Source organism: Eretmochelys imbricata, chromosome 5, assembly GCF_965152235.1.
Source record: "Eretmochelys imbricata isolate rEreImb1 chromosome 5, rEreImb1.hap1, whole genome shotgun sequence".
Taxonomy (NCBI): Eukaryota; Metazoa; Chordata; order Testudines; family Cheloniidae; genus Eretmochelys; species Eretmochelys imbricata.
The window spans coordinates 20,885,174-20,912,818 of record NC_135576.1 but is presented as its reverse complement, the minus strand read 5'-3'; the positions used below and the strand labels follow the sequence as shown (position 1 = coordinate 20,912,818).

Genomic DNA, 27,645 nt, shown 5'->3' with positions numbered 1-27,645 from the left:
TTTATTACGCTCGAGCGTGGTGCCCCCCTGCTAGCCAGGAGGGGACCCTGAATGCAGATTATACAAAGGTTATATACCTTTTAGCAAAGCATGTTGCCCTCGTGCATCGGAAACCTTAGCCAATAAACAAACCCTTGTCTTATCTACCACCTATCCCTGCTTGGTGCATTCCTCCTGCTATACCAGTATGTCAATTACATAGCATGGTCCTAAAGCCCTGCATCAGTAACTTTTATTATCAGGATGGGAGGCCTCACATCAAGGCCAAGAGACAGAGAGTTAGAGACTGACAAAAACCAGATACTGGGAGTCAAGGCAAGCTGGAGACAAGGAGGAGGGTTTTCACAGGGATTCAATATCTAAGGATTACTCCTCCTGGTGTATGATGTGCTGGCATTTAAACAATGGTGGGCCCCAAACCAACATGGAGTCACATGTGCTAACTTTTCCTTAACATAGGGCAGGAGATGGGTCTGGGCTACTTTACGAGTCACCCAGCTCCTCTCCGGCGCACTTTCAGCAGCGGTGGCTGCGACTCTCCGCGCCAAGGTGCGCGCTCTCTCCCCGCACAAGCCCGGCCGGTGGGAACTGGGCCCCGGCCTGCTCCCCGCAGGCGCCGATCCGCTCCGGCCCAGCGCCTGGCACCAGCCGGCGCCGGGGCGCTCCGCGGCTTCGCATTCCGCGCGCCCCGGGCCCCGCCAGCCCGGCTGAGATCCCCCTGCCCGCCTGGGCCGCCCAGCGCTCCCAGCCGTGTCCGGTTTTGCACTCAGCCAGATTTCCAGCAGCTGAAGCACCGCGCCTCCCGGCACCCAACAGGTCCCTCCAAGGCGGAAACCGGGCCCCTGGCTCAGCCGCAAGGAGGAGCCTCTCTCCCGGCGCCGGGGACAAGTGCAGGGGCGCAGCCCTGGCTCCAACCCCGCAGCCGCAGCGAGCGACCAATCCCGCCGCGGCGCACCCGGGCCCTATCGGGCCGGCCCCGCTGCCGGGCCAATGAGCTTCCCGCGCCGGGGCGGGGCTGCGGCGAGGCGAGGCCCGGCCGCAGACTGATGCAATCCGGTCGCCGGAGCGCTGGGGAGCCGCCTGCTGCACCAGCCGCTGCCGGGCCGGGCGCGTGGGGAGTCTCCGCTGCCGCCATGTCCGCGCTGCTCATCCAGGAGGCGGGCGAGCTGGCCCTCGGTGAGTCCCCGCGGGGCGTGGGGCAGCACGGGGAGGCCCCGGCCCGGCCCGGCGCCCCCGGCCCGGCCCGGCCCGGCGCCCCCGGCCCGGCTGAGCAGCTCCGCGCCGCGAAGGACACGTTGCTCTAGAGTCGGTGTTCTGGTAGGCGCGCTCTGATCCCTCGCCTGGGGAGGTGCTTGGCCTGCCCAGGCCCCTCGTCAAAAGGGCAAATCCCCTCGTGGGTCAGTCAGTGGTGAAAACACGGCCACCAAAGAGTAGGAGTAAAGGGTCGGTTTTCATCCTGGAGAGAGGTCAGTAGCGGGGTTCCCCGGCCAGGGACCGGTGCTGCCTAGTCCACATATTCGTTAGCGATCTGGCGGGGGGAAGGGATAACGGGTGAGGTGGCAGTTTGCAGATGATGTAAAATTAATCGAGATAGTTAAGTCCAAAGTCTTTAAAACAAAGGCAAGGAAGTATTTCTTCACATAATGCACAGTCAACACGATGAACTCGTTGCCAGGGGATGATGTGAAGGCCAAAAGTGTAAATCTGGTTTTGGTTTTGTGTTTTCTTTTTAAAGAGAAGTTCATGGAGGATGAGTACATCAATGGCTATTAGCCAAGATGGGCACGGATGTAACCCCGTACTCTGGTTGTCCCTAAACCTCTGACTGCCAGAAGCTGGGTTTGGATGGCAGGGGATGGATCACTCAGAACTGTTGACTTCCTCTGTAGCATCTGGCACTGTCAGCTGTTAGAAGACAGGGTAATGTGTTAGATGGACCATTGGACTGACCTAGTGTGGCAGTTCTTATGAGGTGGCTGAAAGGTCCCTTTACAGCCTGCTGCTGGGCAAGAGGCAGGGCTATTGGAGGCTTGTGTATGCTAAAGAAGTGGGCACTGACCAGTGCTGGGTTGAGAGAGCTGCACCCATTTCCTAGTGTGTCTTCCCACTAGCTCCATCAGTGTCCTGATGCAGGAAAGGAGCTGTGCTAGACACCATCAGAAAGGCAGTATGTGATGTGTAAGGGATTAAATCAATTCCAATAGGCAGCATGGACAGTCTTTTTCCTTGGCTGCCATGAGGCAGTTCAGTGCTGGTTTGGTTTTTTTTAATTTGATCAATTACTTCCCCTATGGAAGTATGAGTCACTGTTGTATCATTGCAACTAAAAAGTTTGTCCTCCAAACATGCTCAGTTAATTTTTTACAACGTTTTAAGACACACTGTATCCCAAATGCTTTATTGTAATAAAAACTAAATATTCATCCCCTTTAAAACAAACAAAAAGGGGACTTCGATTTGAGTGACATGCTGGTTATCTTATGCTAAAACTTCGGTGGAATTTCTCAATGTTATAGATGACAATTTCTTAACTCAAAGCCAACCTGGGGGGATTCTATATTAGACCTTGTGTTAGGGGCTTATTCCTTCACCCGCATACTTCCCTGTTCCTTCTCGCATGAATAGAGAGCAACAATACCCGAAGTCCAGAAGGTGGAAACAATTTTGATGTTTATTGGGGTGAACTTCCAGCAAGCATGATTCCAGTTTCCTTCCTTAGTGTCCCCCTTCCCAGCTCTGACGCCACAGAGCCTTACCTGTGTCCCTGTTCCCATTCCCCCTTTAGCAAAACATGATTCCAATTTTTCCCCCCACTTACTGAGTGACTGCAGACTACATAGTAAAACTTGAGTTCTGCTTAGCTGTACTTTAACCAATCATTTTCCTGAAATTTAACGAGCCAATCCTAATATACTATAACATGATTATTTAACCAATTATATCCCACACCTTAATTAGTTTACACCCAGCAAAATTAATTATACAGCAGACAAAGAAATAATCACAGAACCAGACAGAGATTATACTGACAAACAATAGGGAAAATGGAGACCACAGTGATAGAACAACACAGAAATGAGGATTTCACATCCCAGCTATTGATAAGTGAGTTCTTGCCAGACAGGATGCTATCAAACTAAGTTTCCTTTTACATTTTCTAGGCACTTCCCTTTCTCTGGAGGCGATAGGCACTATCAGGACAGGATTGTATTCCTAACAGCCGAATAGCACCTTATTTCAATGTGACTAGTTTGGAATATGAGGATGTGACCGTTCGCTTACCAGCTTATGGATGCCTCTGCTGCTTAGCCAGAGGCCTTAGCCTAAGAACAAGGCCTCAGACTGTCACAGTAAGAGAAGGCCCTTACACCGGCAGACATTGATTTTGATTCTTTCTTTTATACCTCTATAACTAGCTAAAGTAATAAGAATACACCTAAATTCTTAGAGTATAGGCCTTTGCAGACAGGCCTGAATATCTATATCCTAACACCTTGTTCTAATAGATAAAGAGGAACTGATCACAGAACTAAAAGTTAATGGTAGCTTAGGTACAGGTGATTGTGACTTGATCACATTTATAATGTGCAAGCAGAATAAAGTCTAGACAAGTAATATATATACTTGGTGCTTTCATAGGGCCAATTTCACAAAGCGGAAATCAATTATGAGTCAAATCAGCTGGGAGGAATAATTTAATTGAAAAATGTGAATGATAATTGGGAATCATTTCAGAACACTTTCGTAGATGCCCTGAAAAGCCACAGTTCCACAGCTGAGGAAGAAGGCTGTGTTGATTAAAAAAACAACCTGGTTCAGAGTGGAAGAGAAGGCAGCTGTAAAATAAATAAATAAGATAAAATAAAATGGAATAAAGGGGAAGTTAATAGTAATGACTATAAATCAGCAGTTAGGAATTGTAGACAATTGATAAGGGAAGCCAGGGGACACAAGGAGAAATTTATGGCAAGAAGGAGTTTTTAAAATATATTATGAACAAAAAGAATCCTGACAACTGTATTGGTCCATTGCTAGCTGGAATTCTCAAAATAACACAGAAGAGACAGAAATGTTAAATATTTGTTTTTTATTTGAATTTAAGAATTGCCATACTAGGTCAGGCCAAAGGCCATCTAGCCCAGTATCCTGTCTTCCAACAGTGACCAATGCCAGGTGCCCAAGAGGGAATGAACAGAACAAGTAATCATCAAATGATGCATCCCTTGTCGCCCCTTCTCAGCTTCCGGCAAATACAGGCTAGAGACACCATCTCTGCCCATCTAGTTCTTTTTTGAACCTTGTTATAATCTTGGCCTTCAAAACATCCTCTGGCAAAGAGTTCCACAGGTTGACTATGCGTTGGATACAGGAATACTTCCTTTTGTTTGTTTTAAACCTGCTGCCTATTAATTTAATTTGGTGACCCCTAGTTCTTGTGTTATGGAAAGGAGTAAATAACACTTCCTTATTTACTTTCTCCACACCAGTCATGATTTTATGAACCTCTATCATATCCCCCCTTAGTCATCTCTTTTCTGAGCTGAAAAGTCTCAATCTTATTAATAAAAAGAAAAGGAGTACTTGTGGCACCTTAGAGACTAACCAATTTATTTGAGCATGAGCTTTCGTGAGCTACAGCTCACTTCATCGGATGCATACCGTGGAAACTGCAGCAGACTTTATATATACACAGAGAATATGAAACAATACCTCCTCCCACCCCACTGTCCTGCTGGTAATAGCTTATCTAAAGTGATCATCAGGTTGGGCCATTTCCAGCACAAATCGAGGTTTTCTCACCCCCCCACACAAATTCACTCTCCTGCTGGTGATAGCCCATCCAAAGTGACAACTCTTTACACAATGTGCATGATAATCAAGTTGGGCCATTTCCTGCACAAATCCAGGTTCCCTCACCCCCCTCCCAAAAACCACACACACAAACTCACTATCCTTGTTTCATATTCTCTGTGTATATATAAAGTCTGCTGCAGTTTCCACGGTATGCATCCGATGAAGTGAGCTGTAGCTCACGAAAGCTTATGCTCAAATAAATTGGTTAGTCTCTAAGGTGCCACAAGTACTCCTTTTCTTTTTGCGAATACAGACTAACACGGCTGTTACTCTGAAACCAATCTTATTAATCTCTCTCTGTGTTAAGTTGCTTGTAGTCTTAACTACATATGTGCTGGTTACTCTGCAAAGACACCACTATTGAGTTAATAAGAACATAGGAATTGCCATGCTGGATCAGATCTAAGATCTGTCTGGCCTAGTATCCTGTCTCTGACAGTGGTCTGCATCAGAAGCTTCAGAGGAAGGTGTAAGAAACCTCAATAGGAGGATGGGGTTACTAGTCTATATCTACACTACAGAGTAAGCCGGGGGTTTGAACTACAGCTCAAGCCTTGCCCCCCCCCCCCCTTCATCTACACACAAATTGCACTAACCCTTGGCTTGGTCCCAGGACCCCACAGGTGTGGAGGGTCCGAGCCTGAGTCAAGCCAGGACCCAGGGTTCAAGCCCTGTTGCTTTGCAGTGTAGATGCTGTTCCAAAAGTATTCTACAGGCTGACTTTCTTTGTCCTCTGTCAGTGGTTTGATGGACAGTCAAGTTTTCCCACACTGCATCACACACAAAGGGCCGTTGCTGCTACATTTTGGGAGGGTGCTAGGAAGTCTGAAGATGTGGGCAGTTGGACTCAGGCCTGCCTAATGCAGTGAAGACCCTGGAGCCCCAGGTAGGAACCAGGGTTCACCAGTTCCTAACCTGGGGTCACAAATGAGTGTTGACACTCAAGCTCTAGGTTAACAAACCCAGGGTCTGGGAACTTACATTGCAGTGCAGACATGCCCTAACAGAGATTCTCGTGAGACCTGAAGCATGAGGCTTAATGTCTCTCCAAAAACATGTCTTCATTAATTATAGTGATGCTGAATATTCTTGATAGCTATATAAATATCCAATCCCTTTTAAAATCTTGCCAAGTCTTGTGCTTGCTTTAAAATACCTGTATATGCTGCTCCTATATTACAGGAGAGATGTACGTTTCTGAACGTGAGGGCTGTGATTCTACTGGCGATGGAACAGAGAAGAAGCCTTTCAAAACGGCTCTGAAGGTATCTGCAGAAAACACACACAGTCTATTTCAAGTCATGTTGTTTCAATTCAGGACAAACAGCCAATTATTTAGGGAAATATTGTAAACTAGTGGTGGACCAGATTTGATCTGAATGGATTTTTAAGCAGCTGTTCTCTTTAAACGTAAATCATATATATTTTACATCTGGTCATCATTGATGTGTTTTGTAAACGTAGAATGTCCACCATATTATCTCATTGACAGTCTGGCTTCAGTATTCTTATGATAAAACTGACTTTGCACTTTTTTTTTTTTTCCCCTTTAAGGCTTTGATGACAGCGGGAAAGGAACCATTTCCTACTATTTATGTGGACTCGCAAAAAGAAAATGAGGTGATGTAATTTAAATGGATATTTCTAATTAAATGAGGTATTAAGGTTCCTATTTTTCAAGACACAAATAACTTCTTTCTCTTCCCCTCCTCCCCATATCTCACCGGATTCATCTAGAGATGGGATGCTATTTCTAAGTCACAAATGAAGAATGCCAAAAAAACATGGCAGAGAGAACAAATGAAGAATGAAGCTAGGGAGAAGAAAGAGGTGAGTTATGAATACTGCCAAGTCAGCTCATTTAGAAATTAAAAATAAAAAAATCCATCTTAGTTCCCCTGAAAATGGCATATGCTAATCCTGTGTGTGCTGTTATAGCGGTGGATGAAGGCTGTAGCAGGCAAAGTGATCAGTAGTGCACTAGTCAGAATTACAGCCTTTAAGCCCACTGCTTGTGTGCCCAGATAGTTTAATTTCGCCAGAGAAGGGCAGAGAAAGTTAAATGTAATTGGCCCTATTCTATCCTTGGATATATGGTTTGACTCCCATTGATTTTAATGTATATGTTAGTTACTTGTTTTCACTTCATCAAGACAAGCAAATGGTCTGCGTCAGGGCTGGGATGAGTTTCTGTAAATTTTGGATGTGAATGTGGATGTCTCTAAACTCCTCCAACCTTCTCTAAACCAGGTTAAGAGCACTTCTAGGAAGTGTTTCATGTCCTGGGGATCGCACCCATGTATCTTAGGGCAGATTTTTGACATATTGTAGCATTGCTGAGATTGTATGTAAGCATTCATCTTTAGAGATGTACATTACAGTTCCGAACTGCTGTCCGTGGAGAGTGATACTGGAATAAATAACCTGATTGTAGTTATCGTTAACACCAAGACATGACCAATACGTCATTTATGGAAAAACTTCTTATAATTAGGCAGAAGACATTTTGCGACGAGAGAAGAACCTGGAGGAAGCTAAGAAAATTACCATCAAGAATGATCCCAGTCTTCCAGAGCCTAAATGCGTGAGTGAAATCTAATGGATAAGAAGCCCCTGTAATAATCTCTTACTTACATTTATAACAGCATGATTCTGAGGTGTGCTCTGCATCATCACCAGCTGTTGAAGACTACGATACTGTTCTTTCCTTGAGATTTTATTCTCTCTGGTCATTAGCATATCCTCATATGTTTCATCTCCCTCATGCACCTCACAGTTCGCTGAGCCTGCTTGACTTTAATTTTGGATTCTCCCAGTACATAGGCACCAAAGGAAAAGAGCCAGGCTGTACTTCTGTTTGAAACAGCCTAATAAGTTTTTGTTGGTTTTTTTAATTGCTAAAAAGACCCTTGTTTAAAATCTGCCCCCAACAGAAGAGCTTTTGCCATGATGGAGGAAATATTGCTGATTTGAAAAACATACATACTGAATTAATATCCAATATGTATAGGCCCAAGTTCTACTTAATTACATTCGTACAGCGACACTGAAGTCAGTGAAGTTTGGCAAGTCTAAATCAGAGAGGAATTGGGAAGCAAAACATAAACATTCTGCCAGATCACAATCTTGAAGACACTTCTTACAGCATGTGTGAAAGAATTTTGCTTTGAGATTTCCACTCCAACATAAGCAAACAGTGTGCACAGTTGTACCAAAGTCAATCTCTTGTCTTTCCCTGACCAATGCACTGACACAATTCCGAGTTGCAGATGGCTGGGGCTTTAAAATCTGTTAACCGATAACTAGATAAGTCTCTCTCTCTGAAGAGCAACACCAGCCTGCCAGTTGGAGAGTCAGCCTGACCACATGAGTGCCTCAACAGTGACTTTGCAATGGGATTCAATCAGTACCAAAATAAAATGCATCAGAAAGTGCCAGTTACCTAAATTCTAATTCATTATCCTCTCTCTCTCATTTTGACTTCTAACTGAACTCCTATTTTGCTGAGTAGTTTTAAAAATTAGTGCAGAAAAGGCTCTTCAGACCTCCCGGTGAAGGAAAGCTGTATGTTCAAGGTCTTTTGCGCAGATTGATGTGGCAATTTGGTATATATTCAAGTATAAGTAATATCTGAGAGGCGAACTTTTACATGTGCTGACTGTTCTTGTATTCAAATAAGATGTAAAACCAAATTCCTGATCACTTGTGGTCATTAAAGTTCCCACTTTGCTATCTGACAAAGTAGGACTGTTAAGCAGAATGTAATAACCTAACATGAAATTTGGTTAGGACATCAGAGGTGCTTGAACACAAGCCTTTCTATTTTTAACTTGGTAGAATATTCTTCCCTTGGTGCCCTAAACTGTCGTGCAGTATTGATGGGTGCTGTTCAATCCCTGTTGTGTTCTACCACGGATGTCTGTGCATTTCAATGGTTAGAAGAAGCTGTTTCTGGGGGCATATCCCGTATGCCCATGAAGCTGTGGAAATGAAAGGCACTGTCTAAATGTCAGTTTGTTATTATTTTAATCCATGCTTTACAGGTGAAGATTCGTGCTTTAGAGGCACACAGAGGCCAACGAGTGAAGGTTTTTGGCTGGGTCCACCGGTTACGTAGACAAGGTAAACAGCTTAATGTAGACAAGGTAAATAGCTACTCCTTCAAAGTAATTGAGTCAATGCAAAGAGGAGGAACAAGTAGTAGTAATCCAAGGTGTAGAGTACAATAGGCCGCATTCTGGCTCACCTTGCTCATGCTAGAAAAGTTGGGAGATGTGTGAAAAATGAACAGCTTCTGTAGCACCTGGTAAAGCTGTCCGTCCTAATCCTGGATCCACTAATGCTTCATAGATGTCCTCTGTCAGGTATCCTAGAAGGATTGAACTTGATGTGACCTGGGGATCGGGGTGTGATGCTGGCTGTCCTGTCTTAACAGCAATTCCTATTGCATGGCATGCTGTGCAATCTGTTTCTTCCCAGAAGGAAAAACTTGAACAAGAGGGCTTTCTTTAGTTGTGGATGGGAGGGACTACATCATTTCCCACACAATAGCTGTAATTTGGGCCTTTATATTCAGCACCTGTATATAGCACCTCTGTATGGCCAGTCCAAAGGGCCTGGCCCTGAGAACATCCAATACTCCTTGTCAAATTATTGGAAGTAAAATCCTGACCCTATTGATATCGATGGGAGTTTTGCCGTTAACTTCAGTGGAGCCAGGATTTTGACCTGGCAGATTTGGATGTCTAACACCTCCTAGGATTAGGCTCTACATATGACTTCATCTTTCATTATCTTTTGGTGTAAAAAACACAGTTGTGTGGAAAGGGTTTTATCATCCAACAAATGGTTTAATGTGTAGTTCTGGTATTTATTAGTGATCATGAGCAACCCTTAACAGACAAACCCTGAAAACAAACTGCCTTGGTAACGTTTGCTGGGTGTGGGCCTGTTGAACTGAATAAAGTAATAGTTTTGTCTGACGAGTCTGGGTTTTTGTTTTTGTTAACTAGGAAAAAATTTGATGTTCCTCGTGTTAAGGGATGGCACAGGATTTCTGCAGTGTGTCCTGTCAGATGAACTGGTGAGTTGCAGGGTTTTATTCATCCGAGAGTGCTAAAGGAATTGGCGGCTGTGATTGTAGAGCCATTGGCCATTATCTTTGAAAACTCGTGGCGAACGGGGGAAGTCCCTGATGACTGGAAAAAGGCTAATGTAGTGCCAATCTTTAAAAAAGGGAAGAAGGAGGATCCTGGGAACTACAGGCCAGTCAGCCTCACTTCAGTCCCTGGAAAAATCATGGAGCAGGTCCTCAAGGAATCTATCCTGAAGCACTTACATGAGAGGAAAGTGATCAGAACAGTCAGCATGGATTCACCAAGGGAAGCTCATGCCTGACTAATCTAATCGCCTTCTATGATGAGATTACTGGTTCTGTGGATGAAGGGAAAGCAGTGGATGTATTGTTTCTTGACTTTAGCAAAGCTTTTGACACGGTCTCCCACAGTATTCTTGTCAGCAAGTTAAAGTAGTATGGGTTGGATGAATGCACTATAAGGTGGGTAGAAAGTTGGCTCCTATTGTTGGGCTCAACGGGTAGTGATCAATGGCTCCATATCTAGTTGGCAGCCGGTGTCAAGTGGAGTGCCCCAAGGGTCGGTCCTGGGGCCGGTTTTGTTCAATATCTTCATAAATGATCTGGAGGATGGTGTGGATTGCACTCTCAGCAAATTTGCGGATGATACTAAACTAGGAGGAGTGATAGATACGGTGGCAGGTAGGGATAGGATACAGAGGGACCTAGACAAATTGGAGGATTGGGCCAAAAGAAATCTGATGAGGTTCAACAAGGACAAGTGCAGGGTCCTGCACTTAGGACGGAAGAATCCAATGCACCGCTACAGACTAGGGACCGAATGGCTAGGCAGCAGTTCTGCGGAAAAGGACCTAGGGGTGACAGTGGACAAGAAGCTCGATATGAGTCAACGGTGTGCCCTTGTTACCAAGAAGGCCAAGTGGCATTTTGGGATGTATAAGGGGCATAGCCAGCAGATCGAGGGACGTGATCGTTCCCCTCTATTCGACACTGGTGAGGCCTCATCTGGAGTACTGTGTCCAGTTTTGGGCCCCTCACTACACGAAGGATGTGGATAAATTGGAGAGAGTCCAGCGAAGGGCAACAAAAATGATTAGGGGTCTGGAACACATGACTTATGAGGAGAGGCTGAGGGAACTGGGATTGTTTAGTCTGCAGAAGAGAAGAATGAGGGGGGATTTGATAGCTGCTTTCAACTACCTGAGAGGTGGTTCCAAAGAGGATGGTTCTAGACTATTCTCAGTGGTAGAAGATGACAGGACAAGGAGTAATGGTCTCAAGTTGCAGTGGGGGAGGTTTAGGTTGGATATTAGGAAAAACTTTTTCACTAGGAGGGTGGTGAAACACTGGAATGTGTTACCTAGAGAGGTGGTAGAATCTCCTTCCTTAGAAGTTTTTAAGGTCAGGCTTGACAAAGCCCTGGCTGGGATGATTTAATTGGGGATTGGTCCTGCTTTGAGCCGGGGGTTGGACTAGATGACCTCCTGAGGTCCCTTCCAACCCTGATATTCTATGGTTTTGTTCTGCAGTGCAAAAGAGAAACGATCAATACCGAGTGTTATTTCTTTTATATGCCCCACTTGAAAGCTTGACTTAAACTTTTCATAAAGGTTTAATGAATTAAACCATAGTATGGTTAAGGGGTCTCTCTTTCTCACTCATACCACTGGAGTTTTTCTTTTTCACAGAATGAGTTAACGATGGGATTATGAACCTTCTTTCTTTATCTCTGGACCCTTGTAGAGTTTGTACTCTAGCTGTAAATTAAAATATCTTTGTCTGTCTCTTTTTCTATAGTGCCAGTGTTACAATGGAGTGATCCTCTCTACAGAGAGCAGTGTGGCGGTGTATGGTACATTAAACCTTGTTCCTGAAGGCAAGCAGGTGAGGGAGTTAGTTGCGGCTGTGAGTTTGCTTTTTTCCCCACCGCTCCCTACCCACCCATCGCTCAGTCAGATGGTACAATATGGCCCTTTTTGGGAGGGGCAGGGAAGGTGGAGGGAGCAGGGGGAAAGAACTTCTTAATTGATTTCAATGGGGGTTGCTGCTCAAAAATTGGCTGCATGATATGGCTGTGTGTGTGTGTGTGTGCATGGATTTGTGCTTGCGTGCGTTCGTTCTAACTGGGTAATATTTTTATTTTATCTTTTAGCTGAAATTGCATTTTCTTAGGGTACTAGTATGGTAGAGTATTGTCTCTAAATATAGACATGGCTTTAGTTTTCCTAAAAAGCAAGATGAATTTTTTTTTTTTAAAGAATTGTTTTAGTGGTAATGTGGTGCTTCTCAACTCTACTCTCTAGCTGAGATTTGTGCTTGTAGGCTCCCCTCTATGCAAGATAACCTGTGGGAGCATGGAGACTTTAATTTGGCCTTTTAAAAAAAAAATTTGAGGGGGACACAAAACCACGTAGCCTGAAAACTGGCCTTTTAACTGTGTTTGTGTTCTTTAATGATGATTTCAGCATCATTTATAACTGCTGGAAATGTATAAAAATACAATAAGGTTGTAGACCAAAAACCATAAGTGTTTATACTTTAGTGCCTTATAATTGATCATGTAAATTTGAGATTGGAACGATTCCATTAACACTTATGAATTCTTTCACATCTGAAGCTAGGGCCATTTCTACAATAAGTAACTTCATAAAGGATACCCATAAAAGGAGTTCAAACTGAAGCTAGGGCTGGGAAATTTTCCGGGAGTTCCTATGGGGAGATAAACTGGATGAGGATGATCCAAAGTTTCAGGATATCTTAAAATATTGTAATGTATAGTAAATATAACTCCCATAAAATGAATTAATAGTAGGACATTTGTTTTCAAATATCTTCTCAGTTGCACTTAGTCTAATTCAGTTATAAAATGTCTTCTGCAGAATAAATATAAATCCATATTGTAAACCAATGCTTGAATATAGTTTCTTGATGTTTGTTGGATTTGCTGGAGGAGAAATTCAGAGAATGAAAAACAAAAGAAAAGGCTATTCTGATAGTGCTCTAAGTAGCTATTAAAGAGCCAACTTTGAAGAAGATTAGGCTGTTCAACTAACCACTAATGTTAAGAAAGAATGGGACAAATTCTGCCTAATTTACACTCCCAGCAACCCCACTGATACTCAGTTTTCTGGGTTCTGCCCTCTGATTCACTGAGTTCCCATAACTATGGCACAGTCTACAGTGAGACTTTCAATTATGTTGTGGGCCCTTCCTGGAGAATAGTTACATCTGGGTTTTGTTAGAAAGGTGTTAATTTATTCAGAAATTTCATCATACAGTGAAAATGTATTTACTTCTGCACAAACACTTGTGTACATTTTATTGAGTCTAGAAAGTTTGGAAAAGGGGAAAAAGGAAATAGGGCCAAACAAGTCACAATCTGGACTATCTAATCTCTGTTTCACTGAGTTTAGGAGCCATGTTTGAATACAGTTCAGCAAACCTATTTCCAAAATGCACTTGCCAGCCAGTGTGTGAACATGGCCCAACAGTGTTAGACTTGTGTTTTTAAAAACCTGGGCTACAGCATGCTGTCTGACAGTATCCACACTGGTGGGCAAAAGAGAGTTAGAAACCTATTAGCTGGAACCGTGTGTTTAAAACAGGTTGTAATCCTCCTTGTTGCTCTGAGATGACAGACTGCATCCATAAGAGAACTTGTCTAAAGAACCCAATCCCAATTGTATTGGAGCTTATAGCTGCTAGTATCAAGTTAAAATTATATTATCAGGTCAGAAATAACTTATTTTAAAAGCACAATAATATCCTTCCCTTTGTTAGTAATAATACCTGAGAATATTAAACTCTAACTTCTAACTATTTTTTGTACTTTTTGTTTACTATTTATATTCATTAGCTCATTATTACATTATTGTCTCTGTCATTTTGGACAGCGAAAGCCAGATAGAATCAGAAAATGAAATTTTTGCCTTAGCAAATGGTATAATGTTTGGGATTATGACATTATAGCATACGCTACTTAAACTCCAAAATGGACAATTTGTTGTTTCCTTTTTCAGCAGTTAGCTAAAATTAGTAATGGGAGTGTTTTCTGCTTTCATATGGGCGTGAAATTCAACGCAATGCAGAAAGCTCAGAAAAGCCCCCACGTCCCATGCAAGCCCTGGGATGAAATTCCTCCATAGTCTATATATGGTGGTCCTTCCACCATCATATGGTCAACTCCCATTGACTTTAGTGAGAGTTACATGTATCCTTCAGCAGGAGGAGACGGGACAAAAATATACAAAGGTCAGAATGCCTTAGATTCCTATCAAGGGTTAACTTGTACACCGCCTCCCAAATGTGGGTATTTTCATGGGAGTGGGGAGAGAAGGAGGGATTTTTCACTGTTTTCACAAGAGTAGCTGTCATTTGGGAACATTGACAAGATACCTCAGACCATGCAAGTTCTGATGATGAAAATCTTTTACGCTGAGTAACTTTTTATTAATCAGCAGTAGCACATAATGCCACTGTAGTTAAATCAGTGGATCTCAACCCAGTCTTGGGTTGCAAATCATTTGTCTAAAGGTGGCATTGTTGAATTACAAAAAATGGCAATTTAAAAGCATTGCCTTTCTCAGTAGGCCTTGAACATCTAGGGCCAAAACAGAGCTCTTAGCAACGGAGTAAGTTAGATTATCAAGTTACCATTTTTAGGTGACAGTACCAAACTTCTAATATGTATGTTGTTTCTTATAAAACCCATAGGCTCCAGGAGGCCATGAGTTGAGCTGTGACTATTGGGAGCTGATTGGTCTGGCTCCAGCTGGAGGGGCTGATAACCTGATCAATGAGGAATCGGATGTTGATGTGCAGCTTAACAACAGGTATATGATGATCCGAGGAGAGAATATGTCCAAAATCTTCAAGGTGCGCTCCATGGTCATACAGTGCTTCAGGGATCACTTCTTTGACAATGGATATTACGAAGTAAGTATAGCTTTCTTTCCTTCTTCAGAGCCTCAGTGAAGCTTTCAGATATACTGTATAGACTTTGATATTGAAGTGAATTACACAAAAATTACTTGTCAATTAGGAGACCACTTTCTGACTGGTTTTATAGACATAATTCTTAACTTAGTAACGAGGTTTTATTTAACAGATCACTCCACCGACACTAGTCCAAACACAGGTTGAAGGAGGCTCCACGCTATTCAAACTGGATTATTTTGGCGAAGAGGCATACTTGACACAGTCATCCCAGCTGTACCTGGAGACCTGCATCCCTGCATTAGGAGACACGTTTTGTATCGCCCAGTCGTACAGAGCTGAGCAGTCCAGGACGCGCAGACACCTGGCAGAGTATGGGAATAGTTGTAGTATAAGTATGCATGTGTTTAGAGAGCAAGGGAGCAGCAATCAGTCAGGAACAATAGGACTCTGCGAAAAGGAAGGTAGAGCATTATGTTAATATGCAAGGGGCTGACCAAAGCTACTTTGGAAATGTCCTATTCCCAAGGTAGAGGCAGAGCATTAGAGGAGACTTTCACTCCTCTTCTCCAATTTGTCCAGGTGGAGAATGTCTTTTATTGAGCTTCTGTTGTTGGAATATGCTGTGGATGCCATTGTGTAACTTGTGAAGGGAATAAGGTTATAAGTAGGGCTGTCAAGCAATTAAAAAATAATCACAATTGCACTGTTAAATGATAAAATACCACTTATTTAAATATTTGTGGATGTTTTCTACATTTACAAATATACTGATTTCAGTTACAACACAGAATACAAAGTGTATAGTGCTCAGTTTATATTTATTTTTGATTACAGATATTTATACTGTAAAAAACAAAAGATGATAATTTTCAATTTGCTCATTGCAAGTACTGTAGTGCAATCTTTTTATCATGAAAGTTGAATTTACAAATGTAGAATTGTGTGTAAAAACAAACAAACAAACAAAACAAAAAAAACCCCTGCATTCAAAAAGAAAACAATGTAAAACTATAGTGCCTACAAGTCCACTCAGTCCTACTTCTTGTTCAGCCAGTCACTTGACAAACAAGTTTGTTTACATTTACAGGAGATAATACTGCCTGCTTCTTGTTTACATTGTCACCTGAAAGTGAGAACAGGTGTTCACATGGCACTGTTGTAGCCAGAGTCACAAGATATTTACGTGCCTAATGCTCTAAAGATTTATATGTCCCTTCATGCCTCAACCACCATTCCAGAGGACATGCGTCCATGCCGATGACTGACTGGTTCTGCTTGATGATAAGCCAAAGCAGTGCAGACTGATATAGGTTCATTTTCATCATCTGATCAGATGCCACCAGCAGCGGGTTGATTTTCTTTTTTGGTGTTTTGCATTCTGTAGTTTCCGCATCAGAGAGTTGTTCTTTAAGACTTCTGAAAGCATGCTCCACACCTCGTCCTGCTCAGATTTTGGAAGGCATTTCAGATTCTTACGCCTTGGGTCAAGTGCTGTAGCTGTCTTTAGAAATCTCACATTGGTACCTTCTTTGTGTGTTGTCAAATCTGCAGTGAAAGTGTTCTTAAAATGAACATGTGCTGGGTCATCATCTGAGACTTCTGTAACATGAAATATATGGCAGAATGTGGGTAAAACAGAGCAGGGGACATACAATTCTCCCCAAAGGAGTTCAGTCATAAATTTTAATTAACACATCATTTTTTAACGAGCATCATCAGCATGGAGGCATGTCCTCTGGAATGGTAACAAAAGCATGAAGGGGCATACGAGTGTTTAGCATATCTCGCATGCTAAGTTCCCTCTAAGCTGTGTGGCCGCGCATCTGCCTATTAAGCACCGTTCAGGTGCTCAGGGCTGCAGCAGAGAGATGTCTCTCCTCAAGCCCCAGACCTGCCGTAGTGCCCCTTCTCCAGCCCCAACCCAGCCCGTACCTGCTGCGGCTGGGGGACAGGCGCTTGGCCCTGCCGCAGCTGAGGGAGAGGCGTGTCCCTGAAATCCAGGTGCTGCTGCAGGGAGAGAGAGAGGGGGGATCCTCGCTCCCCACCGTAGCCCCGGGGAGACCCACTGCACCCCAAACCCATCATCCCCAGCCCCATCCCAGAGCCTGCCCCAGCCCTGAGCCTCTCTTCCCTGGCCCCACCCCAGAGCCTTCACCCCCAGCTGGAGCCCTCACCCCCTGCACCCAATGCTCTGCTCCAGCTCTGAGCCTCCTCCCACATTCCAAACCTCTCGGCCCCTCCCTGCCACATGAGTTTTGTTATGTGCACCAATATGGAGGTGATCACACATCACCTCCATATTGGTGCACATAACAAAATTCATTCCGCATGTGGGTGGGAAAAACTACACGGAACACTGTTGGCATGTAAATACCTTGCAATTCCAGCTACAAAAGTCTCGTGCAAATGCCTGTTCTCGCTTTCTGGTGACATTGTAAATAAGAAACGGGTAGTGTTATGTCCCATAAATGTGAACAAACTTGTTTCTTTGCAATTGGCTGAACAAGAAATAGGACTGAGTGGACTTGTAGGTTCTAAAGTTTTACATTGTTTTGGTTTTGAGTGCAGTTATGTAACAAAATCTACATTTGTAAGTTGCACTTTCATGATAAAGAGATTGCACTACAGTACTTTGTGTGAGGTGAATTGAAAAATACTATTTCTTTTATCATTTTTAGAGTGCAAATATTTGTAATAAAAAATAAATATAAACTGAGCACTGTACGCTTTGTATTCTGTGTTGTAATTTAAATCAATATATTTGAAAATGTACAAAAACATCCAAAATATTTAATAAATTTCAATTGGTATTCTATTGCTTATCAGTGCAATTAAAACTCGATTTATCGTGATTAATTTTTTTGAGTTAATCACGAGAGTTAACTGTGATTAATCGACAGCCCCAGTTATAAGTTAAAAGTGTAGGGAGGAAGGGGGCAAAATGGCAATTGAGATGAAATCCTCCCTTCTCATAGGGAGATTGTCTTCATTACTCAAGTCCTCTTGCTTCTGCATGGCTGATGAAAGGGGGGGAAGTGTCTTCATTCTCACGACGAATAGTGATGTGACCTTGTTCTTCAGATATACTCACATTGAAGCTGAATGTCCTTTTATGACCTTTGAAGACTTGTTGACCCGTCTGGAGAATTTGGTGTGTGATGTAGTGGATAGAGTTCTGAAATCGTCTGTATCAACCTTCCTATATGACCTAAACCCGGTATGTGGTGGTGTGGCAAGCAGTCCTGAATATTCACTTCTGTTTGGCAAGAAATATGACTTAATGTCCCTCAGAACCTCAGTCTAGCTTCCTTTGGCAGCATATTTGCACAGGGGGTGAACAGAGCACAGTAGTGAGCTCTGATCATTTGTAAGACATTGACATCAAAAGGAGTCCAGCCTCTGCAAGGCTGATACCTACATCATGCACGGATAGGGGTGGTGGTGGTTTATATCTTAAAGTCTCAGGATAAGCTGTTTGAATTCCAGAAGTGCCTAGGAGCCCCATTCATGCATCAGGTAGCCTTTTATTTTGCTTAAAGTGAATTTGATGATGTATTACACCACCATGCATTCAGCTCTGGTTGCTACAGTTTCAGACTCACCAGAGTGAAATTGCATCTGGTGCTTTTCTCAAATTTGGAGACTCTAGAAACACACAAAGTCCAAGGATAATGACCACAGAGTACAAAGTCTTATCTGTACTACAAGTTTTATTAAGCAATAAGTTACAATTACCCATGCATATAGAAATCTGACAAAAACCTATGCAGTAATTATAACTGTAGTCACACTCACATCCTCAAGGATATTCTAGGGTCGAGCGGACTTCTCAATAGATGATCGTTGCTAGAGGGATGGTTCCTGCTGGGGCTTCCTGTGGGCTCGTCCCTTGGGTCTTCCCACTTTTACCCAACAATGGAACCCTCTTTTATAGAGTAATTCTCACCACACCTAACACATATGCATGAAGATGTCAAACTCTCTTTTCCTTATCTGTACTTCCACACCCCATAAATATGTCCTGTTTTTCATAGGTTGTTCTTAGTTCCTCTTATTCTCATTAGCATCTATGCATACCATGTACTCTGTGGTCAGGACAGTCATTGAAAGATGTTCCAGTCAAGTGTTTCGCGGTCTTGGACAATACATTGCTGTCTATTACAATCCATTTTTTCGTAATATCACCTCTTGGCACATCTTATTCAGTAACCTTACGACCTTGCTGCCACAGGGTTATTCCTATGTCACCCACTCACGTCAAGCGTTCTTAAGGCTATGGCCTAGTATGGCTAAGCTAAAATCTTATATGTCTCAGCCTGTAGGCCTTGCTTTCCAGCCACGCTTTACTTCTATACCTAATACACACTCGTCACTCCTAAATACTTATCTATCCTATACTTCTTTATAATCCTACCATTTAAATCTATTAAATCTATAAACATTGATTATATATGAAATGGCATATAAATTGACCATAACATCATATAATACAGTGACAAATGGATGATAACCTGAACTAATTGGTTACAGCCAAAACCCCACTATGCTAGGTACTGTACAAACAGAACAAAAAGATTGTTCTGCCCCAGTCTAGATATCTGACGAGATACAGGTTGGAGACAGACAGACAGGAAGCATGAGGAAACAGACAATATTAGCCAGTTACTTGTGCGGTTTCTAAGCGGAGACACAGTGCTCAGTAAAGCTGGTTCATACTCCTCATCCTGTCTGCAATGACCCACCTTACTTCATTGTCTTCTTAATTTCCCTCTTATAGCCAGCCAGTCTCCTCTCAGTCACTAGCCAACTCATACATGTTGTATAGAGACCAGAGCATCTCCAGTTTCCTTGGCTTGTTCTGATAAGCACTGCCTTCCTCCTACTTATTTAGTCTCTGCTCAGGACCTGGGTTTGGGGGAGGTGAGATACAGCAAAGGCCAGAGAGTGTGGTCTTCCCTTAAAGAGGTGAATGTAGCAAGTCTGAACTTGCTGCAAGTACAAGTTCTGACCCAGTCCTGTATCCCAGCAGATGGAAACTTTCTCTTGTCATAGTGTCCAGTAGTGCTATCTGCAGTATGCCTTGGAGCTGGTGCTGATGTACCCAATGCATCCATGCACAGAGGGGGCCAATGGCCAGAGTGGTACTGTATCCTGGTTCCTGCAGAGAGCATTCTGTGGGTTCAGAAAGCTGCATGTGGAGAGGGATAGATGCTCTGTGTGCACACACTCACTCACCACCCTAGACACCACCAGATATTTACCTAAGTCTCCCATAGAGGCAACTGCATTGCATTAGTGCACACACCATCCAGGTAAGGTCCAAGAGCTGTACAGGGAGCCTCACTGGCACAGCTCTTCTGGGTGGGAGGTGTAAGGGAGACCTAGTGGAGGCGTGAATCAATTATTTTAAAAAATAATTAAACAATCCACTTTATTAAATCAATAACAACTAAAGTAAGTTTAAAAAAAGCAATTCCTCCATGGTTTGAGTTGTTTCAAACAATGAATGGAGAAATCATACATTTACTATATAAAGAAAAGGAGTACTTGTGGCACCGTAGAGACTAAAATTTATTTGAGCATAAGCTTTCGTGAGCTACAGCTCACTTCAGCATCCGATGAAGTGAGCTGTAGCTCACGAAAGCTTATGCTCAAATAAATATTAGTCTCTAAGGTGCCACAAGTACTCCTTTTCTTTTTGCGGATACAGACTAACATGGCTGCTACTCTGAAACCTGACCTTTACTATATGTTAGCCCAGAATTGGTTTGTTGCCTCCCATATTCAGACAATTTAAAGCATGGTTCTATTATCAAAGGATTCTTTGTCAAATTTGCTCTGTCTCAAAGTTCTTTCTAAGCATCACAAACTCTTCCTTGGATCTGAAAGCCCAGCTGTATTTATTCTGGCTACAGCATCTTTTCTAGTTTGTTTCAGGGGAAGAATCTTTATTACTAATTTGTCTAAAGCATGAGCTAAAAAATAGTCTGGCTTGCTCTTTTTAAGCCCTACTGGCTGTGCACTGCTAACAGGTAAGCTTGTGTTGTTCACCAAAGTGAGCAGATAAGACTCTAAACATAGACAGGGAATAGATCTCCTGAGTAGGAAGGTGCTTTTTTATTAAACCTGGCTACTTTCCTAACTCTAACTGCACTGCTAAAAGGAAATGACCTTTCAAACAACACTAATGTTTTCATGTGTATCTAATCTTACATTGCAGAACTTCCAGCCCCCAAAACGCCCTTTCAAACGAATGAACTATACAGATGCCATTACATGGCTAAAGGAACACGATGTGAAGAAGGAAGATGGCACTTACTATGAATTCGGAGAAGTAAGACCCTTTTACCCTCTATTCTTTTGATATATTAAGAGATTGGAGCTCAACTCTGAAAATTTAACATACTTGTGGTTTCTTTCTAAATTTTGTGACTGGATCATAATGCAATAAATGCAAACAGTGATTTTATAAAGTACCTACTGACTTCTTTTTTTGATATGGCCTGGTCTTCTAGCTGTCTAAAGAGTAATGTTGATCAGTGGAGCCAGGATTTCCTTAAGTCAATGTCTTTGTCCTCCTGAATACTAGGTTTCAGAATCTATTCTCTGGTTTGAAGATGTGTGGAGGGAATGTGGCCTTTAAGATGCTCTGAGCCTGAGGATCCATAGGGAAATCCACATGAGTCTTGGGTGGAGGAGGAAACCAAATGCAGACACACATCCCCTCTGCCTGGCATTCCCTCATGTGTTGTGCTAACATTTTCCTCCCATTGCTGTGTACTACACTCCTGGTAGTGCAGGATAAGTAGAAGGACCGGATGCCACTGGGTTGGAAGGGAGCCTGCCTTGTGGGTAAAAAAAAATAAAATAAAATAAAATAAAAATGGCAAAAACACATTATTTAAGATTAAAACTTTTGGTCAAAAATGTTTTAGAAAATTGAGAAATTTGAATAAAATGTTTTGGTCAAAAATTTGTATTTAGGGTACACTGAGGAAGAAAAATTTAAAATGTAGGTTAAAAAATTGGATACATTGTATTTTGCTTTTTAAAAAAAAAGTGGTCAAATTTGTATTATTTCAGTCAAAAAACCAAGAAATTTGGATCAGGAAAGTTTTGTTATTTTGGTCCCAAAAGTTTTTAATCAAAAAGTAGAGAACTTTTGGTGAAAAGGTCCAACCTCCTTCTTCTTGTTTTCTTTTAACTTCCAAACTGTATAGTACCTGTGCTTTTAGTTGTGGGGTATTTTTTCTCCCTCTGCCCGACTCCTCTCTGGATTTAGAGCCCTTGGCACCCTTTTCTGTGCACAGCAAGGGAAACAAAATTACACTTTTGTGACCTTGACATAGTCTAAATCCTCAGAGGGGCTGTGCGTCTGCAGCTCCTGGTGCAATCAGTGAAAGCCCCAGGTGCTCCATCCCTTTTCAGCATCTGGCCCTGAGTTTCTAGTGTCTGGTTTATCTTTACGTTTTGCCACACAATGTGGCATTCTTTATTCATCGCAAATAAGGCTAAAGCTGCCTCTGGTTGGAATTGTCATGTCTTTGGTGCTGTCAGTGCCTGCCTTAACCTAGAATTGAGAGGGAAATCATGTTATATTTTAGATTTCTAATATAACTTCTACGTGTATTTAAATCACAGGCAACAATGGAAGTGAACATTGACCCACACACGGTTGTTACATTTGTCATTAATTGAAGAAGCATTGCTTGTATCTGTTGGAATTAGACCTGGTTTACACTACAGAGTTAGGTGAACATAAGGTAGTTTACGTCGACCTAATTATGTCGGTCTACGCTACGGCCTTGATTCCGCTGTAAGAGCCCTACTACACCGACATAATTCCCCCTCCATGAAAGGCATCGGGCTTATGTCAGTTAGTTAGGGTGATGCGGTGCTGGAGCCATGAAATTGATGAGAGGCTGTTTTAGGCTTTCTGCTATGAACCCCGTGTCTGGCACACCGCTTGGGCTGTCACCCCAGGGCGAGTGGGGGGGCTCCCGGTTCCCAGCTAGGTGAGTGCTCTTAAGTTGGTGGAAGCACTGCTGGGGAGGATGTGAACCACTGGCAGGAGGGCAGTGTGGACATGAAACACTGCAGCTAACCTAACATAGGTTGACTTAAGTTTGTAGTGTAGATGTGCCCTTAGTTTCTTTCCATCCTGCACCACTTATTGCAATCAAAGGCAACCATTTAGAGAATGGTCATAAAAGGTGGAATTCCAGTCTGGGTGAGTTTAAGCTGAGCTTTGATTTTGATGGAGTTGAGAACCCATGCTGTATAAAATAGATGAAATACTACAAAAAAGGGATATTTCATTGTAGTTGCATTTATGTTAGATCATGTGAAACATATGTTACCATAGATTTGACTGTATGATACTTAATGATTATTAAATAAAGTTACTTATAGCAAAGGCAGAAAATACTAGCAATCTAACTAGTATTAAACTGTGCCTGTATTTATTATTAATAGTAAAACTGCTGAATTGATTTTTAAAAAAAGCAACTACTTCTGGAGTGTATATTGCTAGGTGTCCTTCAACATTCCTTAGTAACTTCAAACTTAGGAGGGTTTTGATGTAGTGGTACATATAATTGGTCTTTAACTGGTCATTCAAGATATTCATATATGCAATATATAGATCAAAGGAAGTGCTTAAACAGTTCTTAGCAGTGAGACCTAATGCCCATGGAATATGTAGCACACCTGGGTTTCAGGGCCAGATAAAACTAGCTTCTGTGTAACAGTAACTGATCATCGGAAAGAACTCCACATTCTTCTCAGTTTCCAGTCTGGGACTGGCTTAGTTTTTCCTAGTGTCTTAGCTGTTATCCTCTGATATGTAGTGAATGTTCTGATGCAAAATAATTTTTTCCTGATTTAACATCTTGGAGTTTGATTAAAATTGCTTCCCCCCACAACCCCTGCCCAAAGCCTTCCTCATGTCTGTGTTGTTATACTGTGTTCTTTATGCCTGGGAGAAAAGCCTAGCGCTGAACTCAAGCAGTGTCTGGCCATAAATGTTAATAAAATCTTGTTTAACCTCAGGATATCCCAGAAGCTCCTGAGAGACTGATGACAGACACCATTAATGAACCAATCTTGCTGTGTCGATTTCCTGCAGAGATAAAATCCTTCTACATGCAGCGTTGTCCTGAGGATTCCAGGCTTACTGAATCTGTCAGTTTGTATCACACAGTATCCTTAGTTTCTTTCTGGGATCGGGAGGGTGCTTGTGTGTGTGAATGCACATAAAAATATAATAAATGACAGGGTGGGAGAGTCAAGTGGGATAGCTTTCAGTGAAATAATATTTTTGCATGTGTCTGTGCATGGCTTGTTTGCCTTAAAAAAAGAAATATTGAAGTAACTGTATACCTGCCTTGAAAATAATAAATGTCAGCAGTTGACTAGGGCTTTCGTTTAGTCTGATCACACACACTATATAAAGATAGTATTCAGTCTAATAGTGGGAGGAAAAGAACAGTCTTACGGTTAAAGCACAGGACCAGAAGTCAGGAGAGCTGGGTGCTATTCTTAGCTGTGTATGAGGAAAGATTAAAAAGACAGGGACTTGCTCAGCTCGGAAAAGAGATAACTAAGGGGGGATATGATAGAGGTCTATAAAATCATGAATGGTGGGGAGAAAGTGAATATGGGAGTGTTATTTATCCCTTCACATAACACAAAAACTAGGGGTCACCCGATGAAAATAATAGGCAGCAGGTTTAAAACAAAGAGAAGAAGGTGCTTCTTTACACAACGCACAGTCATCCTCTGGAACGGGTTGCCATGGGATGCTGTGGAGGCCAAAAGCATCACTGGGTTCAGAAAAGAATGAGAGAACTTCATGGACAATAGATCCATCAATGGCTGTTTGCAAAGATGGTCAGGGACACAACCCCATGCTCCACGTGTCCCTAAACCCCAGCTTCTGACAGTTGGAGGTAGTGTGACTGGAGATGGTCACTCAAAATTGTCACGTTTTGTTCATTCCCTCTGAAGCTTCTAGCACTGGCCACTGTCTGAGACAGGATAGTGCGCTAGATGGACAGTTGATCTGACCCAGTAGGGCCATTCTTATGTACTTGGATAAGTCAATCAGCCTTTCTGCTCAAATTCCCCTCCTGTAAAATGAGGCTAATAGGACTTGCCATCCTCCTTAGAATGTGCCTGAGAAGTGCTATCATGCTAACCTTTTAAGCCTATGATTTTTTGGGGGGTTGCCCCCCCCCCCACACACTTTTCAAGTAGCTTATATGTAATAGTTTGTGACCTCCTGTCTTGTCTGTTTTAGGTTGATGTATTGATGCCCAGTGTTGGTGAGATAGTTGGAGGCTCAATGCGTATCTGGGACAGTGATGAGCTACTAGAGGGTTATAAGCGGGAAGGTATTGACCCAACACCTTACTACTGGTATACAGATCAGGTACGTGAATAGATTTTACTCCCTGCATGTCAAATACAGAAGGTGTGGCTTTTTCAGATCATGCTAAAATGATAGTAAAAATTAATCTGAACCGTTTATTTTAGAGGGATCAGGACTTCTCTACCTTTTGGCCACTTGACCCATTGCATCTTGCAACTGGTTGCTACCTGTGGCAAGGTAGTTTTTAGGCTACTGAAATTGCTTTTGCTTGCTGAAGTGCATAAAGCGTCTATTAGAGCTACCTGCTTAGAGGCTCCAGTGCAGCCTGGAAATGGCTGGGCATGTGAGTGCAATTCCCTTGGAAAGTCTTCTGCCCCTGCTTTGCCTGTTTGAAAGGCAGTAGTTCCCCTTGGCAGCTTCCAAGTATAAAATATTTTTGCAGTCAGTGGACAGAAGAGTAATTTAGTCTATTGGAAAATGAACAGTCCATCAGCAGAGGTTGCGGTGGGAGGGGAATGGGGTGGAGAAGGACAAAAGGGCGGGGGGAGGGGGGGGAAGTGTAGTGTAAAGAGTTGTCTTTCACCTTCCTCTTTCCCACTCCTTTCTTTTCCGGATAATAAATATCAGGAATCAGACTCCCACTCATTCAATGGGATGAGCCCATTTTAGTTTCCCCATTTATCGTTCAGGATATGAGCCCCCGAGTGTGATATTTATCCCCGTGTAGATGAGTAACAACAGGTTGATGCATTTTTTAAAATATTTCCTCTTTGCATTTTGTTCCATAGCGTAAATATGGCACATGTCCTCATGGTGGGTACGGCTTGGGCTTAGAACGCTTCTTAACATGGATCCTGAACAGGCATCACATCCGTGATGTATGTCTGTACCCACGCTTCGTCCAGCGCTGCAAACCTTAACCACTTCCTCAGGAGAAATTCAACAGAAAATCAAAGCAACTTCTAAAATCCTACATGTGAGGGGGGGAAAAACAGTACACTGTCATCCTACAGTCCGTCTAAAGGCAAGAGCTATTCCTCCTTGTTGCTTGAGCCATAAAGAAGTAGTTTTACTAAAACAACTATCTAATGTAGCAGGTAAAATTCTGCTTATTTGGAAGGTAACATCACTTTAAAAAAAAATCTGCAGAAAAATTGCTGTTTTGTCATTTTAAAAATCTGGTTGGGGCATTGCAGCTTTTAGCTCACAGCATAGTTTTCATATTAGATTGACATTTGAAACATGCAGTGTACAGTACTTAGCATGCAACAATTATTTCTCCTGTGACTTTAACATTCAACCTATATGTATCTTAAAACATTGGGGCATTTGAGTTTCTTTTAAAAGAAACTTAGTTTATGTTCTGTCTGCGGTTTGGGGAGTGTTTTGGTTAAATTAAAAGGCAGATCATTTAAAGTTACAAATACTATTGTGTATTAATATGAGAGTGTGCAGCAGAAGTTTATAAAGATGGAATTGTGTAAACTGTTAGAAATACGATCTTAGAACATTTTGAGCCCAATCCTTCACTTACCCAAACAAAACTCACTGCAGTCAGTAGGAGTGTAGGATTGCGCGCATCATCCTCACACAAAAAGTTCTGCTTTCTTTTGACAGAGTTCATTAATTTGGAAATGATGGCTTCAGTTTTGCAAGGTGCAGAGCACCCTTCTCTGCTTTTGATGTCTGCCAGAGATCAGTGGTCTACACCTTGCAGAACTGGGCCCTTTACCGGGATCAGCTGTTGTACAGCCTACATGCTGAGATAGAATGAGGTGGATGTATTCTTAGAATGTTGTGTCTGGCTTCTCCTGTACACCTACATGTTTGAGTTCCCTTAATCGGTTGGTCACTGTTTGACACATAAGAAAACTGAATTTTAAAGACACTGATACAATTTGATAACTTTGAAACTGAAATAGTTTAATTTCAGCATTATATGATTTGGATTAGTGTCCTCTTTAAGAGTATTTTAATCTAAGGAGCATATTTTCATAGGTCAGTAATGTCTTGTCTCCCAGATGGCTCTATACTGACTAAAGTTTGGGTAATGGGCTTAGTGTACTGTTTCTGCTTCTCCTCTATGGATTCCCTCAATGATTGTAATCAAATGTTACTTAATTATTAAGTGTTTTGAGCTGTCAGAATGCATTTTAATCATAAATTAGATAAATTTTACTGGAACAAATAGTAGGTGGATTATTTGAGACCTACTTTGATACCTGCCTTGGGACCTAGTCTGGACTTTTCATCTACACTGTATTTGTAAATTGTTAAACTTCACATTTCTGTAGCAAAACTTTGTTTTTCCTTTTAGAATTTTGCATGTTGCACACACAAATCAGTTCAATCTGCTAGTCAATAAATTTAGCATAACATACAAAAA

General features: G+C 42.3%; 1 protein-coding gene across 1 annotated transcript; it reads left to right on the top strand.

Moving 5' to 3' along the window:
• Nucleotides 1-1,020: 1,020 nt before the first annotated feature.
• NARS1 (asparaginyl-tRNA synthetase 1) lies at nucleotides 1,021-27,645 on the top strand. The gene is made up of 15 exons (XM_077816702.1): nucleotides 1,021-1,176; nucleotides 6,037-6,119; nucleotides 6,409-6,474; nucleotides 6,592-6,684; nucleotides 7,349-7,438; nucleotides 8,898-8,976; nucleotides 9,867-9,937; nucleotides 11,747-11,833; nucleotides 14,663-14,884; nucleotides 15,057-15,256; nucleotides 17,969-18,104; nucleotides 21,108-21,221; nucleotides 23,939-24,070; nucleotides 25,188-25,319; nucleotides 26,048-27,645. The coding sequence occupies exons 1-15, from the start codon at nucleotides 1,047-1,049 to the stop codon at nucleotides 26,177-26,179; spliced, it is 1,767 nt and encodes a 588-aa protein (XP_077672828.1). The 5' UTR covers nucleotides 1,021-1,046; the 3' UTR covers nucleotides 26,180-27,645.

What these genes read in the sequence shown, in the direction of transcription:
- NARS1 (XM_077816702.1), top strand. Translation starts at nt 1,047, where the DNA reads ATGCAATCCGGTCGCCGGAGCGCTGGGGAGCCGCCTGCTGCACCAGCC. An exon ending in ATTCCAGGCTTACTGAATCT is followed by an intron (nt 24,071 to 25,187) that starts GTCAGTTTGTAT and finishes TGTCTGTTTTAG; the next exon opens with GTTGATGTATTGATGCCCAG. An exon ending in ACTACTGGTATACAGATCAG is followed by an intron (nt 25,320 to 26,047) that starts GTACGTGAATAG and finishes TTTGTTCCATAG; the next exon opens with CGTAAATATGGCACATGTCC.